This window comes from Chionomys nivalis, chromosome 1, assembly GCF_950005125.1.
Source record: "Chionomys nivalis chromosome 1, mChiNiv1.1, whole genome shotgun sequence".
Taxonomy (NCBI): domain Eukaryota; kingdom Metazoa; phylum Chordata; class Mammalia; order Rodentia; family Cricetidae; genus Chionomys; species Chionomys nivalis.
Genome location: NC_080086.1, coordinates 78,070,724 through 78,093,795, shown reverse-complemented (window position 1 = coordinate 78,093,795; position 23,072 = coordinate 78,070,724). Strand labels below are relative to the sequence as shown.

Genomic DNA, 23,072 nt, shown 5'->3' with positions numbered 1-23,072 from the left:
TCCTAGCCCCATTCTGCCATTTTTGGTTTCTGACTGCCCTGAGGTGAGCATCTCTACCCCACTATGTCCCCTCTGTCACAGTACTCTGCCTCACTATACACCAGAGTAATTGGGTGTGTGTTATACTCCAGCACTGAGAAAAAGTTCAACACGTCAGTGTAAGTCTTTGCCTAACTGAGCAATCTCGAGAGCTCTGTGGATGTGGAAGGCAGGCCAGGCTAAGGGAGCTAAGCCAGCTCAAGTTAGATGTGACATGTTCAACTTCCCGAGAAGCACCTGCGGCATTCCATAGTGCAGCTCCTTGCTGTCTGTCTGTTTGTCTGTAGCCCTGGCTGGCCTGGAACTCGATATGCAGATCAGGCTGCCCCCAGACTCACAGAGTTCCACCTCCCTCTACCTCTCAAGCACTGGGATGAAAAGGCACCACTATGCCTGGCCTCACGCATGTTTTTCAATGGACTAAGGATGCCTACTATAAGGAAACAATAGAACATCCATGAAATTTAGAGCTTGTACCCTAGTCACAGCTCCAAGTGAAGATGGGCTGATTACAGATGAAATGTAGGCACAGCTGCCGGCCTCAGCGAGATAGACAGAAAATGTAGTTTTTGAGAGAACTATTATTGTGGTTTGAGCAAGAGTGTCCTGCCAGGCACAGTGGCGCACACTTTTAAACTCAACACTTGGGAGGCAGAGCTGTGTTTCTGTGAGTTCCAGGCTAGCCATAGTGAGAGCTACACAATGAGACCCTATTTCAAAAAAACAAAAAGGAAAAGTCAGAATGTCCCTTGCAGATTCAAGCATTGTTTTCCTTTTATTTTATTTTTTTATTTTATTTTTTTGTTTAGGTATGGTTTGTTTGAGACAAGTTTCTCTTTGTAGCCATGACTATCCAGGAACTTGCTGTGTAGATCAAGCTGGCCTCAAACTTAGAGCTCTGCCTGCCTCTGCCTCCCCAGGGCTAGGATTAAAGGTGTGCGCCACCACATACCTCATGGCTCAGGCATTTTAACGTATGGTCCTCTGTTGGTCCTCAGCTGCTTGGGGGAAGCTTAGACAGCGTTGCCTTGCTGGGTTGTAAGGTTTCAAAGACTCGCCATTTCCAGTTCGCTCTTTGCTTGGTGCTTATGGTTCAAGATATGAGCTCCCAGATGTTCTTGCCGCTGTGTGTCGCTGGTGCCAGGATTTCCTGCCGTGGTAGGCTCTTCCCCCTGTGTAACTGGAAACCCCTGCGAGCTGCCTTGGCTGTGGTGTTATCACAGCAACGGAAAGGGAACTAAGCCTACTGAATGAGCAGAGCCAGTGCCAGCCAGGGCTGAAGGAGACGCGGCTCACAAAACAAAACCGAGTGTGTGCTGACTCATGGCTGTAACCCCAGCACTTGGGAGGCTGAGGCAGGAGGATTGTTGAAAATTCAAGAGCAGTCTAGACTACATCATGAGACCTTCTCAAAACACACACACACAAGAGAAAGAAAAAGATAGGAAGGAAAAAAGAAGGAGAGAAAGAAGGAAGAAAAAAAGGCACTGTCAGTTGGACTCCTCCAAATTTCATCATAAGGAAGTGTATAGCGGTAGCTGCTCAGATGCAAACATGTAATGCCACGCATGTCACAGGAAGCTGTGCTCTGAGGCAGAACCAAGAACCTGAGGGTGCAGCCAAAACTCACAGAAAATTATTCCCAGGTGTCCAGATTTAATCAAGGGACTCCATTGTTTAGTCAGCTGGATTGGAGAATTTCTGTGGATGAAGGGTTCCCTTCACCTGTCTCCCTAGGTTTTGAATGGAACATGTACCAGCTGAGATGTGTGTCAGTCTCACCAGGTAGGGGAAGAGATCTTACTCCAGAGAGAGCTGCCTGCGGAGTTGAAGTTGAACCCCAGGCTCCCATTCAGATCTGATGGAGATGGGACTTTGATCTCACGGTCAAAGAGACCTTGGTCCACTCTGGGAAGGAGTGAATGCATTTTGTGTATAAGAAGGACATGGACCGGGCAATGGTGGTGCATGTCTTCAATCCCAGCACTTGTTTCAGACTTTTCCTTAGATAAAGGCTGCAGACTCACTGAACTCTGCCAGGAGGGATGATTGACAGCTGGAGCTCCTAGTGGGGCTCATTAAGAGAAGCCGCGACGGGTATGGGGTCTCGGGTCGCTGCCCTCCCCTACCAGGCCCAGGCCCCCGGCACTGAGCTAAGAGAGCATTGCGGCCTCCCAGTCGGGATGTCCTCTGCACCCCACCAGCTTGAGGCCCCAGCTGTGCCCTGTAGAGGATTGGGTTCTGCTCCCACAGGCCGGGAAGTCAGTCTGGAATATTCATATATTCCAGAGCCTCCTGCCCTGGTGCCTGCCGGGCTCCTCGGTCTCCCTGGCATGTGTCCTTCACTGTCTTCCACTCCAGACACCGCTATCTGAGAACCACATCTCTCTCCACAAGCTTGCAGCTTGCAGCACCCTGGACCTGCCTGCCATCATTTTCATTTGCAAACTTAACCTGCAAACAGCTTCTTTTACTGTGTTGTATTAAAAATCAGATGTAGACATTGCCTCGTCTGCTGTGGCTACTGGAGAGAGTCGCCATTGTCCTTATGCAGGTCTGGTTCAGCTATGCTTATGTCTCTATTGTTACTCCACAAATAAGGGAAAAGGTAGGGTTTTTGTTTTTTGTTTTTGTTTTCTTCCACCGAGAAGGGAAAAGGGCTTGTTGTTGGCCAGATGATCCCGGAACAAGGATTTTGGCTTTGATTATTCGAAAGTATGTGGAGATGGACACGTGAGTGGAGGTGGGCATAGGGCCCTGGATCCCCTGAAGCTGGAGTGACAGGCTTTTAGGGGGCGCCGAAGGGGCTGCTGGGAACTAAACTCAGGTCCTCAGCTATATGCGCCAGCCCCTCCCCTGAACCTAAACCCAGAACCCAGTGTTAACTGCCAACATCCTGGCAGGTTCAGAGGCTCCTTCCTGAGGGCCTGCTCTCTCCTCTCCTCTCTCAGCTCTGCTTTCCTTCTGTTGGGACACGGACAAACCTAGAACGCTGAGGACAGTCCAGGCTGCAGAGACTGTCACATAGTGACCAGGGCTGGGGGCTGTAGCAGAATCAGACAGTGTCATGGGTGTGAAGTGGCTATCCTAATGGTGGCTTTCCAGAGGAACAGGTCCCCAGACAGCAGCAGGACTGGCCATGTTAGAACCCAGCATGGAGGCCCTAACAACGGCCAAAATGGGGGGGGAAAAAGACCTACTCCATAATTTCAGGATTGTCCCTGAGTAAAAAGTTCCTAAAGTTCCTTGCTCTTTGTCTTCTGTAATTCTGCTTCCTGATAACTGAAGGGAAACAAGCAGAATGTAGTTTTTGTTCATAAAAGACAATGAGCCCTAAGGCCCAGGGCTGCGGGATTTGGGTGAGTTCTCTGTTCAGTGGCCAGCCAGCAATAACGGCCTTCTTTTTTTTTTTTTCTTTCCCCGAGGCAGCCACCCCCCAGGTAAAGACTTTCTTTTTGGCTTTAAGAGTATCTGGTCTCTCTGGGAGGCACAGGCAGGCAGATCTCTGTGAGTTCGAGGCCAGCCTGGTCTACAGAATGAGTTCCAGGACATCCAGGGCTACACAGAGAAACCCTGTCTTGAAATATTAGAAGAAAAAAAAAATAGTGCTTGTCTCTGGTGGGCTTACTTCACAACACCTGAAGCACTCTGAACCTGAGCACCAGAGTCCATCCACAGGGAAATTCTAGAAGCATCTGTTGGACACTTGTCCTAGGCCATGGCTCACCTCTCAAGGCTGGTCTCTCTTCTCCCCTGTCTGTAAAATGGTACCACAATGCCTTCCTTAAAGATGTGTCAGTGGCCGGGAGGTGGTGGCGCACGCCTTTAATCCCAGCACTCAGGAGGCAGAGGCAGACGGATCTCTGTGAGTTCGAGACCAGCCTGGTCTACAAGAGCTAGTTCCAGGACAGGCTCCAAAACCACAGAGAAACCCTGTCTCGAAAAACCAAAAAAAAAAAAAAAAAAAAAAAAGATGTGTCAGGCAGTGGTGGCGCACACCTTTAACCCAGCACTCGGGAGGCAGAGGCAGGTGAATCTCTTTGAGTCTGAGGCCAGCCTGGTCTACAGAGCGAGTTCTAGGACAGCCAGGGTTGTTACACAGAGAAACCCTGTCAGGAAGACCCCATGGTCATGGCTTCCGGGTGCTGAGCAGTGCACAGCACGGGAAGTGATACAAATAAATGCTATGAGGATGTTTTTCATTTTTTTTTTTCAAGACAGGGTCTCACTATGTAGACCTGACTGCCTGGAACACTGTGTAGACCAGGCTGGCCTCAGACTCAGAGAGGTCTGTCTGTCTCTGTCTCCTATGCTGAGATTATAAGTGTGCGCCACCACCCCCCTGCTTTTTTTTTTTCTTCCCCCTCTTTTGGTTTTTCAAGACAGGCTCTCTGTGGCAGATGGTTGTCAACCTGTGTGTGGGTGATGGGTCTTCTGGAGAAACAGAACACCCGCTCATCTGCTGAGTCATCTCCCCAGCCCCCTTCCTGTTTTTAATTAATAATATCAACTAGGAGGAGCCTGTGTGCAATCACCTTCAAATGCTTTGTAAGCTTCGTGTTCCGGGGTCATAGGCTCAGAGGGGAAGGCTGGGAGGGATCATTGCCAAGATCCACCGTTGCTCGCTGCTGCATCCTTTCTCCTTAGGTTTCATGTTTTATAACTTGGTGACCTCACATAGATAGCTGTGCTTGGCTTATTACCGTCCACTCTTGATTTCTCTGGATGGCTCTGTTGGAGTAGAACTGCTTGCTGTTTTTTTTAAAATTTTTAATTAGTTAACTTTTTAAAGATTGATTTTTGTTTTATGTGCAATGGTGTCTTGCGTGGATGCACCTGTGTGTCTGTGTGAGGGTGTCGCATCCCCTGCAACTGGAGTTACAGACCGCTGCGAACTGTCTTCCCGTGGGAGCTGGGAAATGAACCCAGGTACTCTGGAAGAGCAGCCAGTGCCCTTAACTGATGAGCCACCTCCCCAGCACTTGGTAACTGTTAACAATGAACCACCTCCATCTGCAGTTCCCTTCTGATGGACCTGTGAGCTGTAGCTCACTGCTCACAGGTCATCATCACTGGAGGACGAGAAAGGGACAGAGAGGAAGCAGGAGAGGTGCCTTCTTAGACCACAAGCCGGTAAAGGGCAGTAGTGGCACCGAAACCAGGCAGTCTGCTGCAGAAGCCCAATAGCTCCTATATCCAGGGAGATCTGTAACATGGCTTCGATGGGAAGACCCACCTGCTGCCCACTGGCTTCCAAAGCCAGAAGCAGGACGAGGTTGCTTGTCTAGCTCACGTTGATACACTGCCCCCATGTGGCCACATCTTTGAACTTCATCCTGTTTAATCTCCCAAATTTATGCTCACCCTTCTGGGAAACAGCCCTCTGTGCCTCAGACAGCAACCGGGACAGACTCTTTGACCTCCCTGGACCTTAGATACATTCTTTCAAAAATGATGTGATACCAGGTTCATCGAAAGTATGAAGTAAGATAACACATCTTAAGTTTCGGTCGGAGATGCAGTGCTTGTCTTGTCTAAAAGGAGCGGCCCTTCCTGGGTCTTGCGCCTCAGCACTGAGCAAACTGCAAAAAGGACTGGGGTTCAACACCAGGCCACTTCCTTGTCAAGAGCAGCTAGGATAGCTTGGTGCTTTCTGCCTGGGTTTGGAACACGCCTCCCACCCACCTTTATTAAGTTAATTTATGTGTATGGACATTTTGTCTATATATCTGTGCACTATGTATATGCCTCGTGCCCATGGAAGGCATTGTATCTCCAGAAATAGAGGTACAGACGGTTGTGAACCACCAGGTGGGCACAGGGGATTGAACTTGGGTCCTTTGTGAGAGTGATCAATGCTCTTAGCCACTGAGCCATCTCTCCATCCCTCAGATTCACTTTGAATGGAAGGGCCGAAGCCATATAAACATTGTGTTCGATCCATCAGTCACATAGAAAGCCAGGCATGGGACCAAGCATGGTGGTGCATGCTTTTAACCCCTATCACTCAAGAGGCAGAGGTAGCTGGATCTCTGTGAATTTGAGGCCAGCCTGATCTACACAAGGAATTTCAGGCTAAACCAGGGGTAGAAAGAAAGAGATCCTGTCTCAAAAACAAAAAGTTAGTCTAGACAAATCGGTGAGCTCCAGGTTCAGTGAGAGACAGCTTCCAAATAAATAAAAAGAAAGGATGATAGAGATAGAACAAGATAAACTATGTGAACCTCTGGCTTCCACATGCTTGGGGGGGCGTGCGCACACACATGCACATATGTGCATGAATATAAAATACACAGATACACACAGGCACATACATCAATATAAATACACAGATGTACACGCAAACATATATACACATGCACACACATACAAGCACAGAAACATGCTTATATACAGGCACACACACACATACATATGTGCATTTTTTTTTTTTTTTTTTTTTGGTTTTTTGAGACAGGGTTTCTCTGTGGCTTTGGAGCCTGTCCTGGAACTAGCTCTTGTACACCAGACTGGTCTCGAACTCACAGAGATTCACCTGCCTCTGCCTCCCAAGTGCTGGGATTAAAGGCGTGCGCCACCACCGCCTGGCTTCATATGTGCATTTTGAAGAGGTCAGAGAGAACATCAGAGAGAATCCTGTTTTCTAGAACTGCCTGTTACTCCAGGTTACAGGCCAGAGACTTTCCTTAGACTAGAGTCACACTTCCTGGGAACCCCTTAGATGTGGGAGTGTCTATTTCTTGTTTTTATCCCAACTAAAGTTTCTTTTCTTTTCTTTTTTTCATTTTTCGAGATGGTTGCTTTGTGTAACAGCCCTACTTGTCCTGGAACTAGCTTTGTAGACGAGGCTGGCCTTGGACTCACGGAGATCTGCCTGCCTCTGCTTCCTGAGTGCTGGGATTAAAGGCACATGCCATCAGCGCAACCACCAGGCAGTGTAAAGCCTTTTCAAGCCAACGGTGTGGTGGTTATCAGAGCCATGGGGACACCAGTGCCATTGTTGGTTAGTGACACTTTCCAAGATGGGGCTCAGAGCCCAAATCAGCATGGTGCCAGCTCTTGGTGTCCCCAGGCCTGCAAGTTGGCATTCAACTGCTGCCCAGGGTTATCACAGACTCCGGAGAGCTACAGACACTTCAAGGGGGGCTGAAGGGCAAGTGCCAGGCGTTTTTAGGCCAGGGATGCGAAGGAGAAAGGGCCTCACCACAGGTTCCCAAAGGATGGGGAGACAGGCGAGAAGCACCTCAGGGACCAAGACTGTTTGAGCTTGCCTTCGCCACAGAGAATCGGGTTCCTCTACCAAGACTCATCAGACCAGACTATGGCCACATTCACTCATGTCATGAGACATGTGGAGTTGCACCTCACATACCAGAGGTGGTCACCTAACCTATGTTGTAAAATGGGGCCTTTTGGAACGCTTCCAGGGGACTCGGGGTTGGGGTTCACTGGTAGAATGTTTGCCTATCACATACAAAACTCAGTGTCCCCCTCAGCACTGTGTGTACCAGACATGGTGCACGCCGGGATTCCCAGCCCTTGGGAGGTGCATGCAGGAAGATGTAGCGTTCTGTAACTGCTGTAACACTGTGGAACATGTGATTTGAAGTGACCCGAGCCTGCGTTCCTGCGCTGTAGCCACTCATATTTAGTTCCAGAATAACCGCCTTTTATCTCTATTGAGGTGAGGAACACTTTTGTTGTTTTTATTTTTTGTTTTGTGTTCCGAGACAAGGTTTCTGTGCATAGACCTGGCTGTCCTGGAACTAGCTCTATAGATGAGGCTGGCCTTGAACTCACAGAGATCGGCCTGCCTGGGTGCTGGGATTAAAGGCATGTGCCACCACTGCTTGTGTTGACACCATCATTGTCCATAACCTCTCCAGCCGAGTTCCATCCCGAGCAGCACCTGCTAACGTCTGGTCATAAGATTTAAAGCATCTAAACACTGAGTACTTCACCAAATGGTGCCTGAAATTCTGCCCAAAATGGCTGTAATTATGCTGATAGCGTCCCCCTCCCAACAGTGTACTAGGCTGTGGAAAGCAATTATTTGCTTTACTGTTCTAGAAATTATAGGATTAATGGAGTCATTATTTAGCCCAACCCACCTCTGTCTGATGTTGCACAGGCTGAGGGCAACATAAAACAGCCATGCGCAGAGTCTGACCCCAGGGCTGCTGCTGGACAAGTACCCTACCGAGTCTGAGGTGGGGTTGGGGCCAATCACATGTACCAGTGAAAATCACACTGCTAGAACCCAGACCCGACATTGCTCAGGCCCTGCCTTCTGCAGCTGTGCCTCCTTCCTCCTTCAGAGCGGATTGTCTAGGCTCTGATCCCAGACATAAGGTACTGATATAAGACATAAGGCTACTGGTGATGGGCTCCACACCTTAGGTGATGGATACATGCCCACTTCCCCTAGGAATCAGTGACAGCTTGATTACAGCCCATGCTATGGACTTCTCATCAACCACGTGACATGGAACCTCCCCCCCTTCTTTTTTTTCATATTTTATTTTTTATTAATTAATTTAATTATTAAAGATTTCTGCCTCTTCCCCACCACCACCTCCCATTCCCCCTTTCCCCCCCTTCTGAAACATACAAGGGAACCCCGATTGTGCTACACTGTAAGATCGTGTTTCAAAAAAAAAAAAAATCACAAACTGGGCGGTGGTGGCGCACGCCTTTAATCCCAGCACTCGGGAGGCAGAGGCAGGCGGATCTCTGTGAGTTCGAGGCCAGCCTGATCTACAAGAGCTAGTTCCAGGACAGGCTTCAAAGCTACAGAGAAACCTTGTCACAAAAACAAAACAAAAAAACAAACAAAAAAAAAACCCACAAGAAAAACTGAACTGCTGAACTGGGGGCCTTTGTTAATGAAGTTATCATCTTGCCTTCCTGAAGGCTCTCCTGGGCAAAGTGGCTCTCAGTGCTAGCAGGTGTTAAGAATCCGTGTCCTCACTTACTTCCTGGGCACAGGTGTGCTCCTTCCTTGGTCACATCCACTCCACTGCAGGAAGATTGCAGTCTTACCTCTGGGAGAGTTCCGAACCTGCTTCAAGGAAAGCCCGAGGACCAGAAGAGGTACAGGTAACAGAACGTGGTGGATAGGGTGGGGATGCAGCTCAGATGGTAGAGTGCTTGCCTAGCATGCACAAAGCTCTGGTTCTACCCCTGGCACCACATAAACCTGGCATCTGGCACTGTGGTGCACTCGGGAGGAGGACCAGGTCATCCTTGGGCTACACAGCAAGTTCAAGGCCAGCCTAGGATACGTGAGACTGTCTCAAAAGGAAACCCTATCTGCACGGATAGACCCATTGCTGGTGGCAGCTCCATGTCACTCTTACCAGGCCAGGTTCCAAACAGCCAGGGCTACACAGGTCAGGATACAGTGACAATGTTCCTTTTATATATGTTACAAATAAATATGCTAAGAATCCCAGCACTCGGGAGGCAGAGGTAGGTGGATCTCTGAGTTTGAGGCCAGCCTGGTCTACAGAGCAAGTTTCAGGAAGGCCCCAAACCTTGAGAAACCCTGTCTCAAAAACTCATAAGTGTGTTAGAATAGAGAGTTAGAATGTAGAGCTAAGGCATATACAAAGAGTAGCCCTTTCCTTTCCCAGCTGTGAACCTGTAATTTTCTAGAAATGTCACAAGAAATTCATTTATAGTAAAAGACATATCATAAACTGGGCAATGGTGGCACACACCTTTAATCCTAGCAGTCAGAAGGCAGAGAGAGGCAGAGCTCCGAGTTCAAGGCCAGCCTGGACTACAGAGTTCCAGGACAGCCAGGGCTAACAAAGAGAAACTGTCTTGAAAAACCATTAAAAAAAAAAAAAAGACATGTCTTAACCCTCTTGTGACTTATGGTTTTACCAGTCTATAATCCTATCAAAGGCACCTCTAGAATCACTATCATATATAAAAAATAGGGTGAATTCTTTAGTAATGCTTGGATTTGTTGGGTGTCTCACACCTGTATCTGCATGTGCCCTGCTCTTTTCAAGTCTACAAATCTGTTAAACTGTATAATAAACTCCAACTTTGCTTCATACTGGTTTGTCCTGAACTTTTCTGTGTTGATGTCAAGAGTCTTGACTTTAGCTGGGTGGTGGAACATGTCTTTAGCAGAACCAGGTGTATCCTGGTTGAGGCCAGCCTGGTCTATAGAGGAAGGCCAGGGCTCAGAGAAACCCTGCTTGGAAAAGCAAAAGCAACCAATCAAACAAAAAACACCGGAAAACCAAAACTAAACCAAACAACCAAAATAAAAAAATCAAACGTGACTCCCACTAGGGTGAAGGCTCCAGTAGAGAGGTCCCCATTGCTGTAGACAGCACACAGCACTGTGTCTCCGGCCCACCCCACTGTCAAGGACATGCACAGATGGCGTGGAAGGGTGGCTCATGCACACAGGGGAGTCATGCCATTGCTTGCTAGGGAAAGTCTGGAGACGCTGCTCCTTGTGAACAGAAGATTTCTTAGAATAGCCACCGCCCAGGCCTGAAGGAAGCAACCTCAGATTATGTGCATGAGACTGAGCACGGCTCATAAAACACTTGCCCACCATCTGCAGAATCAGGAGCTACTGGGGCACAAAATCAGACTCAATGGATCCTTCCAACCAAATCATTGCAGTAGTTAAGAAAACCAATCAAACCACTACCCACCCAAACACCTCATGTGTAGAGGTCATTCTGGGAGGCAGACTGTTAACAAATTTTCATCACCTAACATAGGGCCTCACCATGTGGCCCTGACCTACCTGGAACTATGTAGACCAGGCTAGAGATTCGCTGGCCTCTGAAGCATAGTATGTTTGCAAAAGTATTCCTTAGTGTGACTGCTAAGCTGTGGATGGACTGGGGGAGGACTTCAGCTGGAGGAACCAAGGTTTTAGGACAAAGACGGAAAGGTACTTATCATGTCTGTGGCCAACATAAAAAAGAAATTAGATTTTTACACTGTTCTGAAAGCAAAACAGAAAAGCCATAACCTAATGGGGCTGTTTAATGCCAGTCCCACACTGCCACACCTAACCAGAGTGTGGCTGCAGTCTTGTACTCTATCCTAACTTCCCCACTCAGCTGGACACAAGGCTATTTCTGAGCTGCTTAACATTCCCCCATGTCCCATCTTGGAGCATGAAGCTGAGACCAGGCACAACCATTACTTTCTACAAGCATTAATGATTTTTGCAAGGGGGTGTAGAGTCCTGGCTTACTTTGGGAGGGTGTCTCAAAAAATCTAACTAAAACAAGGTGGGTGCATGTTGTGGCCCAGGCAGGACTGTTTCGTTAAAACCAATATGGAGGACAGTTTCAGGCTTTTTCCCTGCACAGAGTGGATACATGTTTGAGAACTATTAGGGCTGATGCTCTCCATCATACTAGGGATGTCTTACTGCACACCTGAGCTGCAGAGCTGAACACCTGCATCAGATGCCAATCACAGGTGACATCTTTACAGTGAGCCCCTGCCACTGCCGAGATCCCACTCCAAAAGTCCCAAGGCTTCAGTCTCCAACATGACCACTAACCCTTTCTCCTACTTTACCCTCTTCTATCCATACCACCCCAGTCTCCATCTACCTTCACTTCTTTATTGCCTTAAGCAGGACTATGAAGGCCTGATGTCTGCCTTTCTCAGCAGGAACAATGCAGAGTGGACTCTGCGTCATATCCAGCTTTCTCCTGGGAACGAGCTAGGACCTAGCCAGAGAACTCAACTCTTCTTTCCACAGATCAGAAGACCCAGAGGCTTGGTGACCTTTAAAAACCTATTAGCTACTAAAGAAAATGCCATACTTAAATATCAAGAGGGGAAAATGAAGGGCTGAGAAGGCACAGGCTATCCCAAACTATATTTGGAGGTCACTGAGTATTTCTTACAGAAGAATCCATTACTTTGGCCAGTGTGGTTTAATCCCAACACTGAGGGGGTGGAGACAGAGGCAAGTAGATCTCTGAGTTTGAGGCCAGCCTGATCTACAGAGAATGCCTCTCAAAGTCCTCCGCTACTTTGTGAGTTACATCTAACCCTATCTCCAAACAAAAGGAAACAAGATGCATTCCAAGAAACAAATGAAACCACCCAACTAATCCAAAACCAAACCAACCACCACCTGAGTATTTGGTTTAGCAAGTCTAGGTCCTAATCCTGTAAATTAAAGTGAAAACAAAGTTGCAATGCCACCTACAGATGCTAGATTCCACTGCAGCCAGCACAGAATTGTATCTTATGCAGAGCCACCTACAGACGCTAGATTCCACTGCAGCCAACACAGAATTGTATCTTATGCAGAGCCACCTACAGACGCTAGATTCCACTGCTGTAGCCATTTCTACTTGTCCTCTACTCCTTAGAGTTGAATAATTTTAGGAAAGTCGATGAGAAAAAGAACCGAAACCATGAGAAGAGTCAACACCATGCTCCAAGTTCTACACTCCCTATGGTTGCCCACAGGGTCCCTTCACAAGGTCCAAGCGTTCAGGGTGAAGTGGGAGTCTCAATGCACTGCAGTCCACCCTGCAAACCACACAAAGGCACAAGGACACGACAGACACACTCTGAAGTCTACATATTTTTGGTTTTTACAAATCATAAAATTAAGCTCCTTCTAGGACATCTTGAGCAGAATTAATTCCAAACAGGAAGTGAAGTAAACTGTAGGAGGACTACATTTATCTCATGGACACTCCAAACTCACAGCGAAGAGCTCTCAAAACGGGATCTGGTCCCTTCCTGCAGAATGATGCAACCTGTTTAGTCAAGTACTACATGCAATAACATGGGGATTCAGGAACTAAAGAAAAAGGACACGAGAATTCCAAGGGCTTAAATATATTTTATATTGATAATATGTGTCTTTCTATCCTAAAATAATACATTATTATTGGTTACATACAGGATGAGGTGAGGTATTTGGAAAATATCTGATAAAAATAATTAATATACAATATTCTACATGAGATGAAACCTTACGAACTGCTAGGCCTTCTGAAGGGTAAATCCACCTTCTAAATTAAACTGCCCCAAAAAACCTTTTAGCTGTTCCCTAGAACCAAGCTGAAAAAAGGAAGATTTTAGGTTTTCCCAGAATTTGTGCAGAAAAGGGTGAGTACACAACCAGCAGTTAGTAACTCTTTCTCACACCCAAACCAGAATCTCTACGGTTAGCACAAAACGTAAAAAACTAAAAATAAAATAAAAAATACTGCATTCGAGATGTTAAAAAAAACCAAACCTCTGAATAATGGTTAGCTTAATTCAACACCAAAGAAATCAAGTGGCCAACAGTCTTGAAAACGCTTTATTGAATGTGAGTGATGTGCAGGTGCTCCTGAAATGACCACAGCGGGGAAACGGACTTCTCAAGCTCCTCAACAACCAATGAGAAGAGAAAATCCTACTAGACCCGACTTCTAGTATAACAGAAGCCTGGCACAAGGCTTTCCCTTCAAAACATCCCATCCCGAGACCAACGAAGACAGCTACTGGATGTGCAGCCAGCGGAGTCTCAAGTGTCCGAGGAGAAGCAACAGTTTCTTAGACACGTAGGGTGACTTCTGGTTTTTGGTACATTTGGATGAACATGGACTTCACAGTTCTTGAGAACACCCAGGGGTTCAAGTCTGTATGCTTGTCATGAAGAAACAGAGAGGGACAAGATGGCGGAGAGAGAGGAGAGCAACAGAAAGAAGGGCTCCCAGGGAAGAGGACTGGAGCCAGACATGATTAGGTTAAGTATAGTCTGAAATTTATCAGAAGCTGTGCACCTTTTTTAAAAGTTCTAAATTTACATTGCAAAAACTGCCCCCATCCTCAGACGCGCTGTCCCTTTCTGGAGCTAGTGTGAAAACTGAAATAAAAAGCACCCATCCTCCAAACCCCTAACAACCCAAGAAGGCTCTATTTTTTTTTTTTTTTTTACACACAGGATTAATAATAGGCATATAGGTGGCATGATTCAATTAAAAGGCTTTACTTTTTATGCCAGGAAAAAAAAACCCAATAAATAAAAGGTGCTAAAATTAGGATTAAGAATTTGGTTGACAAAACCTGGGAAGGCAAGTCCTCAGGGCTCCCCTGATACTGATCTGTCTCGGCAAACTACAAATACATAAATAACACAAAGTATGATTGAGAATGTGAGATTCTTAAAAACATGACAACATAATCCAGGTTAACTTTGCTGAATAGTGAATAAATGAAATTCATCTACACCTGAATGAACATATTTAACAATCAAAAAATTTTAAACAACCACAAAAAGTAAAAACTTCCAACAAACACAAATGATATCTGTTTAAAGGGCACAGAGATGCCCTGCAGCACACCCGCCTTCACTGTTGTCTTCTACTGACGAACTAGACAGGCTGGGCTCCACAGGAACAAGATGGTTAACAGGCAACAGGACAGTCACACAGCCAAGTGCCACACCTGGCTAGGACCCCCAGGTTTCACTGCAGAGCTGGCTTTGTGCATAGGAGGCACATGTATAAGGGTGAGTCAGGCAGAAATTATTCAAAAGCTACTCTGCCCTGTAACCACTGAATAATGTTGGAAAAGCTTTGGGCTTTGTACTTTATTTTTTTAAATTTTATTTCTTAAGTTTTACTCCTTGTATTTAATTTTTCTTAAATAACAAGGTCACTGAAACTCATGCACGCTGCAAAAAACCTCATGCAGTAGTTAGGTAAACCATCCAAGCAGTTTTTATTCATTAATATTCATAAATACACACAGCAGCTTCATTAGAGATTTCAATTTCCTCTTCAGTTTGGATGTGGAGTATTAGGAGAGCCTTTTGCATGTCAAGGTACAGGAAGCAGAGATCACCCTGCACTGCTACCTACATTTACCTGCTAGAAGTAAAAATTAGTTAAGTGGAAATGATTATCATATATATTTTCTTTCTTCCTTTTGAATGTACACAATGTAACAAGAGTGACAGACCTGAAATTACAATCACCAAACAAACCCAGGATAGCTGTTGTCCACTTTCATTGGCAAATACAGCACAGAGGACATTGTCTGCGAGTGGGGAGGTCATCAAAGAGGAGGTGGTGGAGGCTCATTTCCTTTATTACTCTCTTTTAAATTTAGGTTTTCTAAAGCAACATCTAAAGGCATAATATCTACACAGCCCATAGCACCAAAATCTGCCATCTCCCCCCGCTCGTCCTCATCTGAGGACGAGCTCTCTTCACGCACTAATGTGGACAGAAGGAGCTCCTGGACAAACAGGCTGCGGTCTGCACGCTCGCTTTCCATGGACTGGCGCTCTGCTTCAGACATTTTGGGATCATTCAACCTGTACAGGTAAGAAGAAAGACTGTATTGGTAAAGTCAAAGACTAACACATGGTGAGGCCAAGTTCTACAGTTTGCATGGAATGAGCAAACGTTCTGGTCTCAGTCATGTGTAGATAGATCCCCCACTGTGGAAGTCATGTTCCTCCTGGCTTGCAAATCTGTGCTCAATGGGTTCAAGCAAACACAGAAATAAAAACCAGCCGACAGTCTAGTCTACCTCTGGAGAAAAGCCTGATGGAAACCTCTCTGAAAACAAATAAATCTGCTTCTGACAGACCCTATGCTTGGGAAGATCCATTAAAGATATCCTAATCTTATTTTACCCGTGGGGCCAGGCAGTGGTGGCGGAGGCCTTTAATCCCAGCACTCGAGAGACAGGCAGGCAGATCTCTATGAGCTCTAGGTCAGCCTGGTCTACAAAGTGAGTTCCAGGACAGGCTCCATAAAGTTACAGAGAAACCCTGGCTTGAAAAACAAACAAAAAAAATCCAAACACAAAAAACCCCAAACAACTATGGGAAAATTTGCTTAGCGTCAGCATTGATATCTTATTCTCCAGTTTCAGTGCCAAGAAAAGCAAGCAGAGCAGAGAGGATTGGGCAGTGAGGGCCGAGGACACACACATGACAGGCACTCCTTCCTAAGAGCACAGGCGAGCTCATACTGTCCCCTGGGCAGCTTGCCCACTGGCACCCGCTCCTGCTGTCTGTAGGGCACCCCACATCACAGAGGAAGTACACACTGTGACTGACAGCATGCCCAACTCTGGGCTCTTTGTACATCACTCTGGCCCCAGCAGTTGGTATTTATCATTTTACAGGAAGCGGAAACTCAAGCAGAGATTAGCTAACATGCTCAAAGTCTCAGTTAAACACCACCAGGGAATGATGAGATCTGTGGCTCAGATAAGGGAAAAGCTAAACTACAGAGCTCAAAGGGGATAAAGTATGTGGGGGCAGTTACCCCAATGCCACGAAAACCAAGCTGAAAGGAGAACTTTAAGAACGTCACAGGGAGTACCAGCAGACTGGAACCTGAGTGACGGCTACACATTCCCAACCCGACTGTCAAAGTATAGCACTTGTTTCCTATGTTCTCAGCTTTGGAAAAGCTTTGGTCTGTGTGGGGAGGGATCTAGAAGTCTAATCTGTAACAGAGATACAGGGAGAGAGCAGACATAGTGTCAAACGAACTAGGGACGTCAAGAGAAGCCTTGGCTGTGGGAAAGCATTCAAACTCAATACTGTTTCAACTTTGAGGAAGTAGCAAAAAAAAGAAAAAAAAAAGAAAAAGAAAAAGAAAAGAAAATAAAGCCTAATTCTTGAGGGGCAGATAAAAATCTACAAGTCAGTTTTGTTTGAGACTCAAAAAAAACTGTTCAACTTAAGATCTTCAAACTAGGGTTAGCTAAACTAGCTGGTCATTATCAAGAGATAGAATCCTGTCTCAAACACTCGACCAATTCTTAACATGTCAACTATCTTTGACCTCCCTGGAAAACACTGTGTCCCTACAGTCAGTTCCAGGATAAAATGCACACATCACATGGAATCCGCCCATAGAGCAGACACCCCTGCAGATGCTGCAGGTGCTTTCCCGGTTCAAGATTACATATGCTAATATCTCAAATTCCAAACAACAAATAAACTCGAATTTGGCCTCTAACTACTATGTTACCAAGGATTATCCTGAATTCTTTATTTTCCTGCCTTTACCTTCAGAATGCTGGGATTGCTGGGCGGTAGTGGTGCGCCTTTAATCCCAGTATTTCAGAGGCAGAGGCAGGCGGATCTCTGTGAGTTCGCGGCCAGCCTAGTCTACAAGAGCTAGTTCCAGGATAGGCTCCAAAGCTACACAGAGAAACCCTGTCTCAAAAAAAAACGGGGGAAAAAGAAAGAATGCTGAGATTATAGGCATATTTTACCCTACCCAGTTCCTGGAAGCCAAGGAATGAATAAGAGTTCAAGGCCAGCCTAGACCACGTACTGCTTTAGAAGAGGGCGGAAGGAGGCGGTAAGGGAAGACAGTGTGCAAGTTGCAGGGCATTAGGAATCACACAGCTTCCAGAAGGTACGGCTTGAGTCTAAAGGCAGCACTAAGAAGATGCCCATGTATGCTCAGGTAAATTTTTAAAAAAATACAGAAAAAAAACTCAGACTAAACCCACTGAGTAGTTTGGGTTTTTAAAAGACACTCCCTGGCCCCCCAAGATAGGGCAGTATCCTTTTGACTTTTCATTATCCTCTGGCTTCAGCCTTCAGAGTACACCTGGCTGGAAGACTTCCTTTTCCTGGCAAGCTATTCCACTCAGAGAACAACCAACTCTCAGGAAGACACACACTGGCAGGCAGGTGTGTTTCAGGCGGTGAGACCCCAAAAGCACTGCTGTTGTCCAATCTCTGTAGGAAGGCGCCACTCACAGTCTGGTGGGAGACAGCACTTGCTCACCTTAGGACAAACACCTCCCTGCAAAGGCCTCCTTAAATCCACAATGAAAGACAATGATCAGTATTTTTAATAATCCTCTCATAAATGGTTGGACTCCTGGGTGGGACACTGATGATAAAGCTGAGTTTCTGAAGATAAGAAGTGACCTGTCTAAAGGCTAAATGTATTAAGTACCAAAGTTGGAGCTCTCAGCCAGGGGTCCCCAAACACTTGTCATTCTATGTCTACACAGTATTCCTACCTATGAGGTGATTTAAGTGGGAGATGAAAGAATAAGTAGAAATTATAGCAGTTTCTTCTAAGGTTCCAAAGAATTGTCGTACACATTGTAGTTTATAGACTTGATTCTCATGTAGTCAAACTCATTAGATAGCTGAGGACGACCTTGAACTCCTGATCTTCTTGCCTCCATTTTTTACCAAGATAATCCCAAATTAAGTTTTTCATGTACTGGTTTTCATGCAGTAAAAAGATTTATACCCAAGTGCTCAAAAAGAGCAGCAAGGCTTTCTGAGTTGCCTCTCTAGTCCCTTTGGTAGTGTTCCAGACTGGCCATCAACTCACAATGTGGGAAGCCATCCTTGACCTTTCTGCACGTTGGCATTCGAGGCCAGTGCTCCGATTACAGACTGCAGCACTGTGCACGCTCGGCAAGCACTCTGTAATAAAGCCCCATCCCAACTCTCCACTGCAGCTTTAGAAGCACAAAACTTCAGTCAGTGTAATGAGATTTCACTGTATGTACTGAGTATTACTGATACCCTGATAAGCCATTTTTAAAAGTTAATTTGGGGTACTAACTTTAAGAATTTAAATCTAACTTTGGGAAGTCCTAAAAGAAAACCTCCAGCCGGGCGGTGGTGGCGCACGCCTTTAATCCCAGCACTCGGGAGGCAGAGGCAGGCGGATCTCTGTGAGTTTGAGACCAGCCTGGTCTACAAGAGCTAGTTCCAGGACAGGCTCCAAAACCACACAAAAACCCTGTCTCGAAAAAAACCAAAAAAAAAAAAAAAAAAAAAAAAAACCCCTCCATATTATGAATGCTTTTGTTCTTGTACATATCCGTATATGTGGTATGTATGTGTATGCATTACAACTGTTCAGTTTGTGAAGGCGAAGTTGGCACTGGGCATCTCTACTGCTCTCTACCTTACTCTTCAAGACAAGGTTTCTCAATTAGATCTGAAGCTCCCCAACTGCCTAGACTGGTGGTCAGTGAGCACCCCAGGATCCTTCGACCTCCTGGGGCTGGGATAACAGACACATACTACTTTTTATGGGTGCTGGGATCTGAACTTAGTTTCTCAGGCTGATGCAGTAAACACTCTACCCACTGAGCCATCTCCTTAACCCTCTTTTGTTCTTTCTGATACATCTAAGTAGACTCTAACGGAAAATCACAAACAACATTAATTACAAAATATACTTAGCTGATAAAGAACATATTAATACAAACAACACTGTTTTAACCGTTAAGTATAGTACAAGAAAGGAAAATATTTTCAACAATGATCTATAACTTATCAACACAAAGATCAACATATTTCTTTATCTGAAATATTAGTTTTCCATGTTCCTGGAAAATATTTAAATACGGAATTTTTACTGAAGGACTGTGAGTTGTAATGGTCTGTAAGACTTTAAGACAATTCTGAAGCCATTTTGACAATTCTGAATCCTCTCAGCCTCTGTGCCATAGTGCTTCCCCTCCTCCCCTGGGAACCAAGGACCAACAGCTACACACACATGTACTCAGTTCCTGAACAATTACCCATAGACATATGTTTTGGTTCAGTCCCCTGGGAAACGGGGTCAAAATGACCTCTTACCTCACCTGATCTGGCAACAGCTCTCCAGTCAATTACTGGTAATAGCCCTTTCGAATAAGCCAATCAAAATAGTCAAAGAACAACCCCCCTTGCTTCTGTGGCCCCTTTAAAAGTAGCCTGTGCCATCTATTCCGGGTCCCTCGGCTTCCCGAATGCTGGGGGACCCTGTCATGACAGAATTAATAAAATCCTCATGCTTTTGCATCGGCTGTGGTGACTGAGATGAGTCTCTGGGGACGACTCCTCCTCGGTGTTTGGACACTAGAGTCCAACAGGTCTGATCAAATGCAGAGCTTTTTTTTTTTCTTTTTTTCTTTTTTGAGACAGGGTTTCTCTGTGTAACAGCCCTAACTGTCCTGGAACTCACTTTTAGATCAGGCTGGCCCCCAATTCACAGAGATCTGCCTGTCTCTGCCTCCCAGAGTACTGGAATTAAAGGCGTGAGACACCACTGCCCGGCCCAAAGGTAAAGTATTTATTTATTTATTTATCATTTATTATGTATACAATATTCTGTCTACATGTGTGCCTACAGGCCAGAAAAGGGCACCAGACCCCATTACAGATGATTGTGAGCCACCATGTGGTTGCTGGGAATTGAACTGAGGACCTTTGGAAGAGCAGGCAATGCTCTTAACCACTGAGCCATCTCTCCAGCCCCCAAAGGTAGAGTTTTTAAGCAGATGTATTTATATACATAAAAAGGAACAGCTTACTAGACTGGACAGTGCTAAAGAAACCTTATTTCTCCAACCCATCTATGACAGTAAAGAAATACCTTGTTAATAGGAACTGGGAGTTCTGGAGAGCCTGCTGGCTGTTCTCTGTGTTGGCTGTGTTGGCTGTGGCCGTGGACTGTGTGATTGTAGTGGTGACGCTGCTTGTGTTAGTGCGCCGGCTTGCGTTGCGAGCTGTCTCCAGTTGTTGCCGTGCTGCTTGTGCATGCTGCCGCTCAAGTTGCAGCTGCATCTGCAATTGTTGCAACTGAGAAGCGGAAGGGCCTGAAGAGTTAAGCTGTCCTCCTGCAGAACGTCTCACTCCTGATAACTGAGATAACAGCTCTGCCAATGGAAATATAGACAACTGATCAACTTGACTCAGGAAAACCAAGAGCTACACGTCACTCTTTCAGCAGAGAAAATCAAGTGCTGTGAACAGTGGAACATACTCATGACCCAGGGACCCAATTACAACATACAATTATGCCTGCTTTGAGCAGAACTTAGGAGAACATTATTACATAAAGTACACCTACACTACTTATTTAGACTGAAGACCCACCTACAAGTGCAATCATAACCAAGACCTCTTTTTTTTTTTTTTTTTTTTTTTTTTTTTTTGGTTTTTCGAGACAGGGTTTCTCTGTGGTTTTGGAGCCTGTCCTGGAACTAGCTCTTGTAGACCAGGCTGGTCTCGAACTCACAGAGATCCGCCTGCCTCTGCCTCCCAAGTGCTGGGATTAAAGGCGTGCGCCACCACCGCCCGGCTCCAAGACCTCTTAATAGAAGCAGCATGAATGCAGGGTCAAGCCTCTGTTTACTCTAGTTCCAGCTCTCAGAACAGGGTCCAGTACCCGTCATCAGCATTCACTCATCTCTGATCATTTAACCAGAGGAATTACAAGGGTGAAATCCCAGAGCCCAGAACATTTCTAAGCGTGGCCTTACATTCTGGCTTCTGCCTTGCTAGTATCCTTGGATGCTGCTGTTCCAGAACACTTGTCATTGTTCTGCAAGGCCAGTCCTCCCCACCCGCAGAGCTTGACTCTGGTCTATTCAGCCCAGACTCTTGTTTTAGTGGAGCTGCTCATATTGTAGCAGCATCATCTTTTAGTATGTTCTACAACAATAAAGGTCTCAAACCAGGATACCCATTCCTACTTTCCTCCAAGAAGAGGCAACTGAGTTCCTTGGTCCTTGAGATGGAATTCTGGAGGCCTTCTTCACTCTGAAATCTTTCCTAGAGACCTTCTTCTCTGTCATCTTCTCCCCTACCCTCTTAGAGAAAGGCGTAGCACATGGACTCCCTTACAACACCCACTTACAAAGGTCAGACTTTTAAATATTTGGAGGGATGCAAGCACAGAACCAAGTGCTAAAGGAGAACACACACCACATAAAACACCTTTAAAGGAGCTCCCCACGCCTGCCCTTGCCACTAAGAAGTGGAAACAACTTACCAGCTATAGGATCCATGGCTTCCCTACTGCTGGGAGAGTAGGAGCTCTGCGAGGAGGAGAGCCCGCCAGTGGAGCTGCTAGTAAAGTGCATGTTTGATCTACGTGCACGGGGGCCTCCCAGCCCCCGGCCGGGGTGAAACATTCTACGTACATGCCGAACACCACTCGATTCATCGTAACTCAACAGTTAAGGAAAGAATATTTTACAAAAAGAAGAGACAACAAACATTTGAGCTCTTGCTAGCTGGGAATTCCTAAATTATAAGCAGTTTAAAATAGCACCTTTATCTTAGAATATAAAAGTTTCAACACTATGAGGCCCGTTAACCCTAAAAAAAAGATACTCAAATATAAAGCAATAGGTATAAACGGGGCATGGTAGTACATGCGTATAACCCTAACTCTTAGGAGGCTAAGGCAGGAAGACAAGGGAGTTAAAAAAAAAAAAAAAAAAGACAAATACAATCAAATAGAAAAAAGCAACATATGAATTCTGTGTATGCTGAAAGTCATTAACTTTCTCCCAGGTTCTAGACCTGAACACTGCCGGAACACTGCCAGAACAAGGTCAAAAGAGACACTTGGTCAAATACCTAACACGACCTTAATGTTGAATTTTATGTATCAGTAAACACCTCGTGAAACACATTATCTTCTACAATGAAAAAGAACAAGCTGAATAATCTAAATTCTGTAGATGAAAGCTAATTTCTATGTCAGCGTTAATCTCTGTCAACTTATTCCCAGTGCTGCTGCTAAACAGAAAATACTGGTGTACCATTAAACATACAGATTAACACGACACTCTTCAAGCAGACTCTAGAAGCCTCAGGCTTCTCAAGAGTTGAATGCGAGTTAAACATAAGGTCATGTGTAGCAAAAAGCAGTCAAAAACAAACAAACAAACAAACAAACAAACAAACAAACAAAAAAAAACAACCCAACCCAACCCAAACCTAGACAGTAGTGGCTCATGCCTTTAATCCCAGCACCATAGAGGATCTCTGTGAGTTCAAGGCCAGCCTGGTGTACAGATTGAGTTTGAGAAAAACTCTGTCTCGAAAAACCAATCAACAATCTTGTATTTCCAGAGGCAAGCAACAACTTTATAATGGCAATTTCCTTGCTGGCTTCTTGGCTGTTAGTTCTGGAGTCATTTAAGGAACGGGTGAGCAGCCCTGCCTAAGGCAGTTCAATGTACAGGGTCTCCTGGCCCTTGGGATGAGTCTGGGGTCTACAGAAGTT

General features: G+C 45.7%; 1 protein-coding gene across 2 annotated transcripts in view; it reads right to left on the bottom strand.

Moving 5' to 3' along the window:
- Positions 1 to 12,941: 12,941 nt before the first annotated feature.
- Kcmf1 (potassium channel modulatory factor 1) overlaps positions 12,942 to 23,072 on the bottom strand; it is a 68,513-nt gene continuing 58,382 nt past the window's right edge. For both annotated transcript variants that reach the window (XM_057785837.1, XM_057785842.1), the window contains exons 5-7: positions 21,828 to 22,002; positions 20,427 to 20,709; positions 12,942 to 15,370 (exon numbers count right to left, since the gene is read on the bottom strand). In XM_057785837.1, coding sequence (XP_057641820.1) covers positions 15,109 to 15,370; positions 20,427 to 20,709; positions 21,828 to 22,002 — 720 coding nt within the window. In that variant the 3' untranslated portion in view covers positions 12,942 to 15,108. The remainder of the gene's footprint in view (positions 15,371 to 20,426; positions 20,710 to 21,827; positions 22,003 to 23,072) is intronic.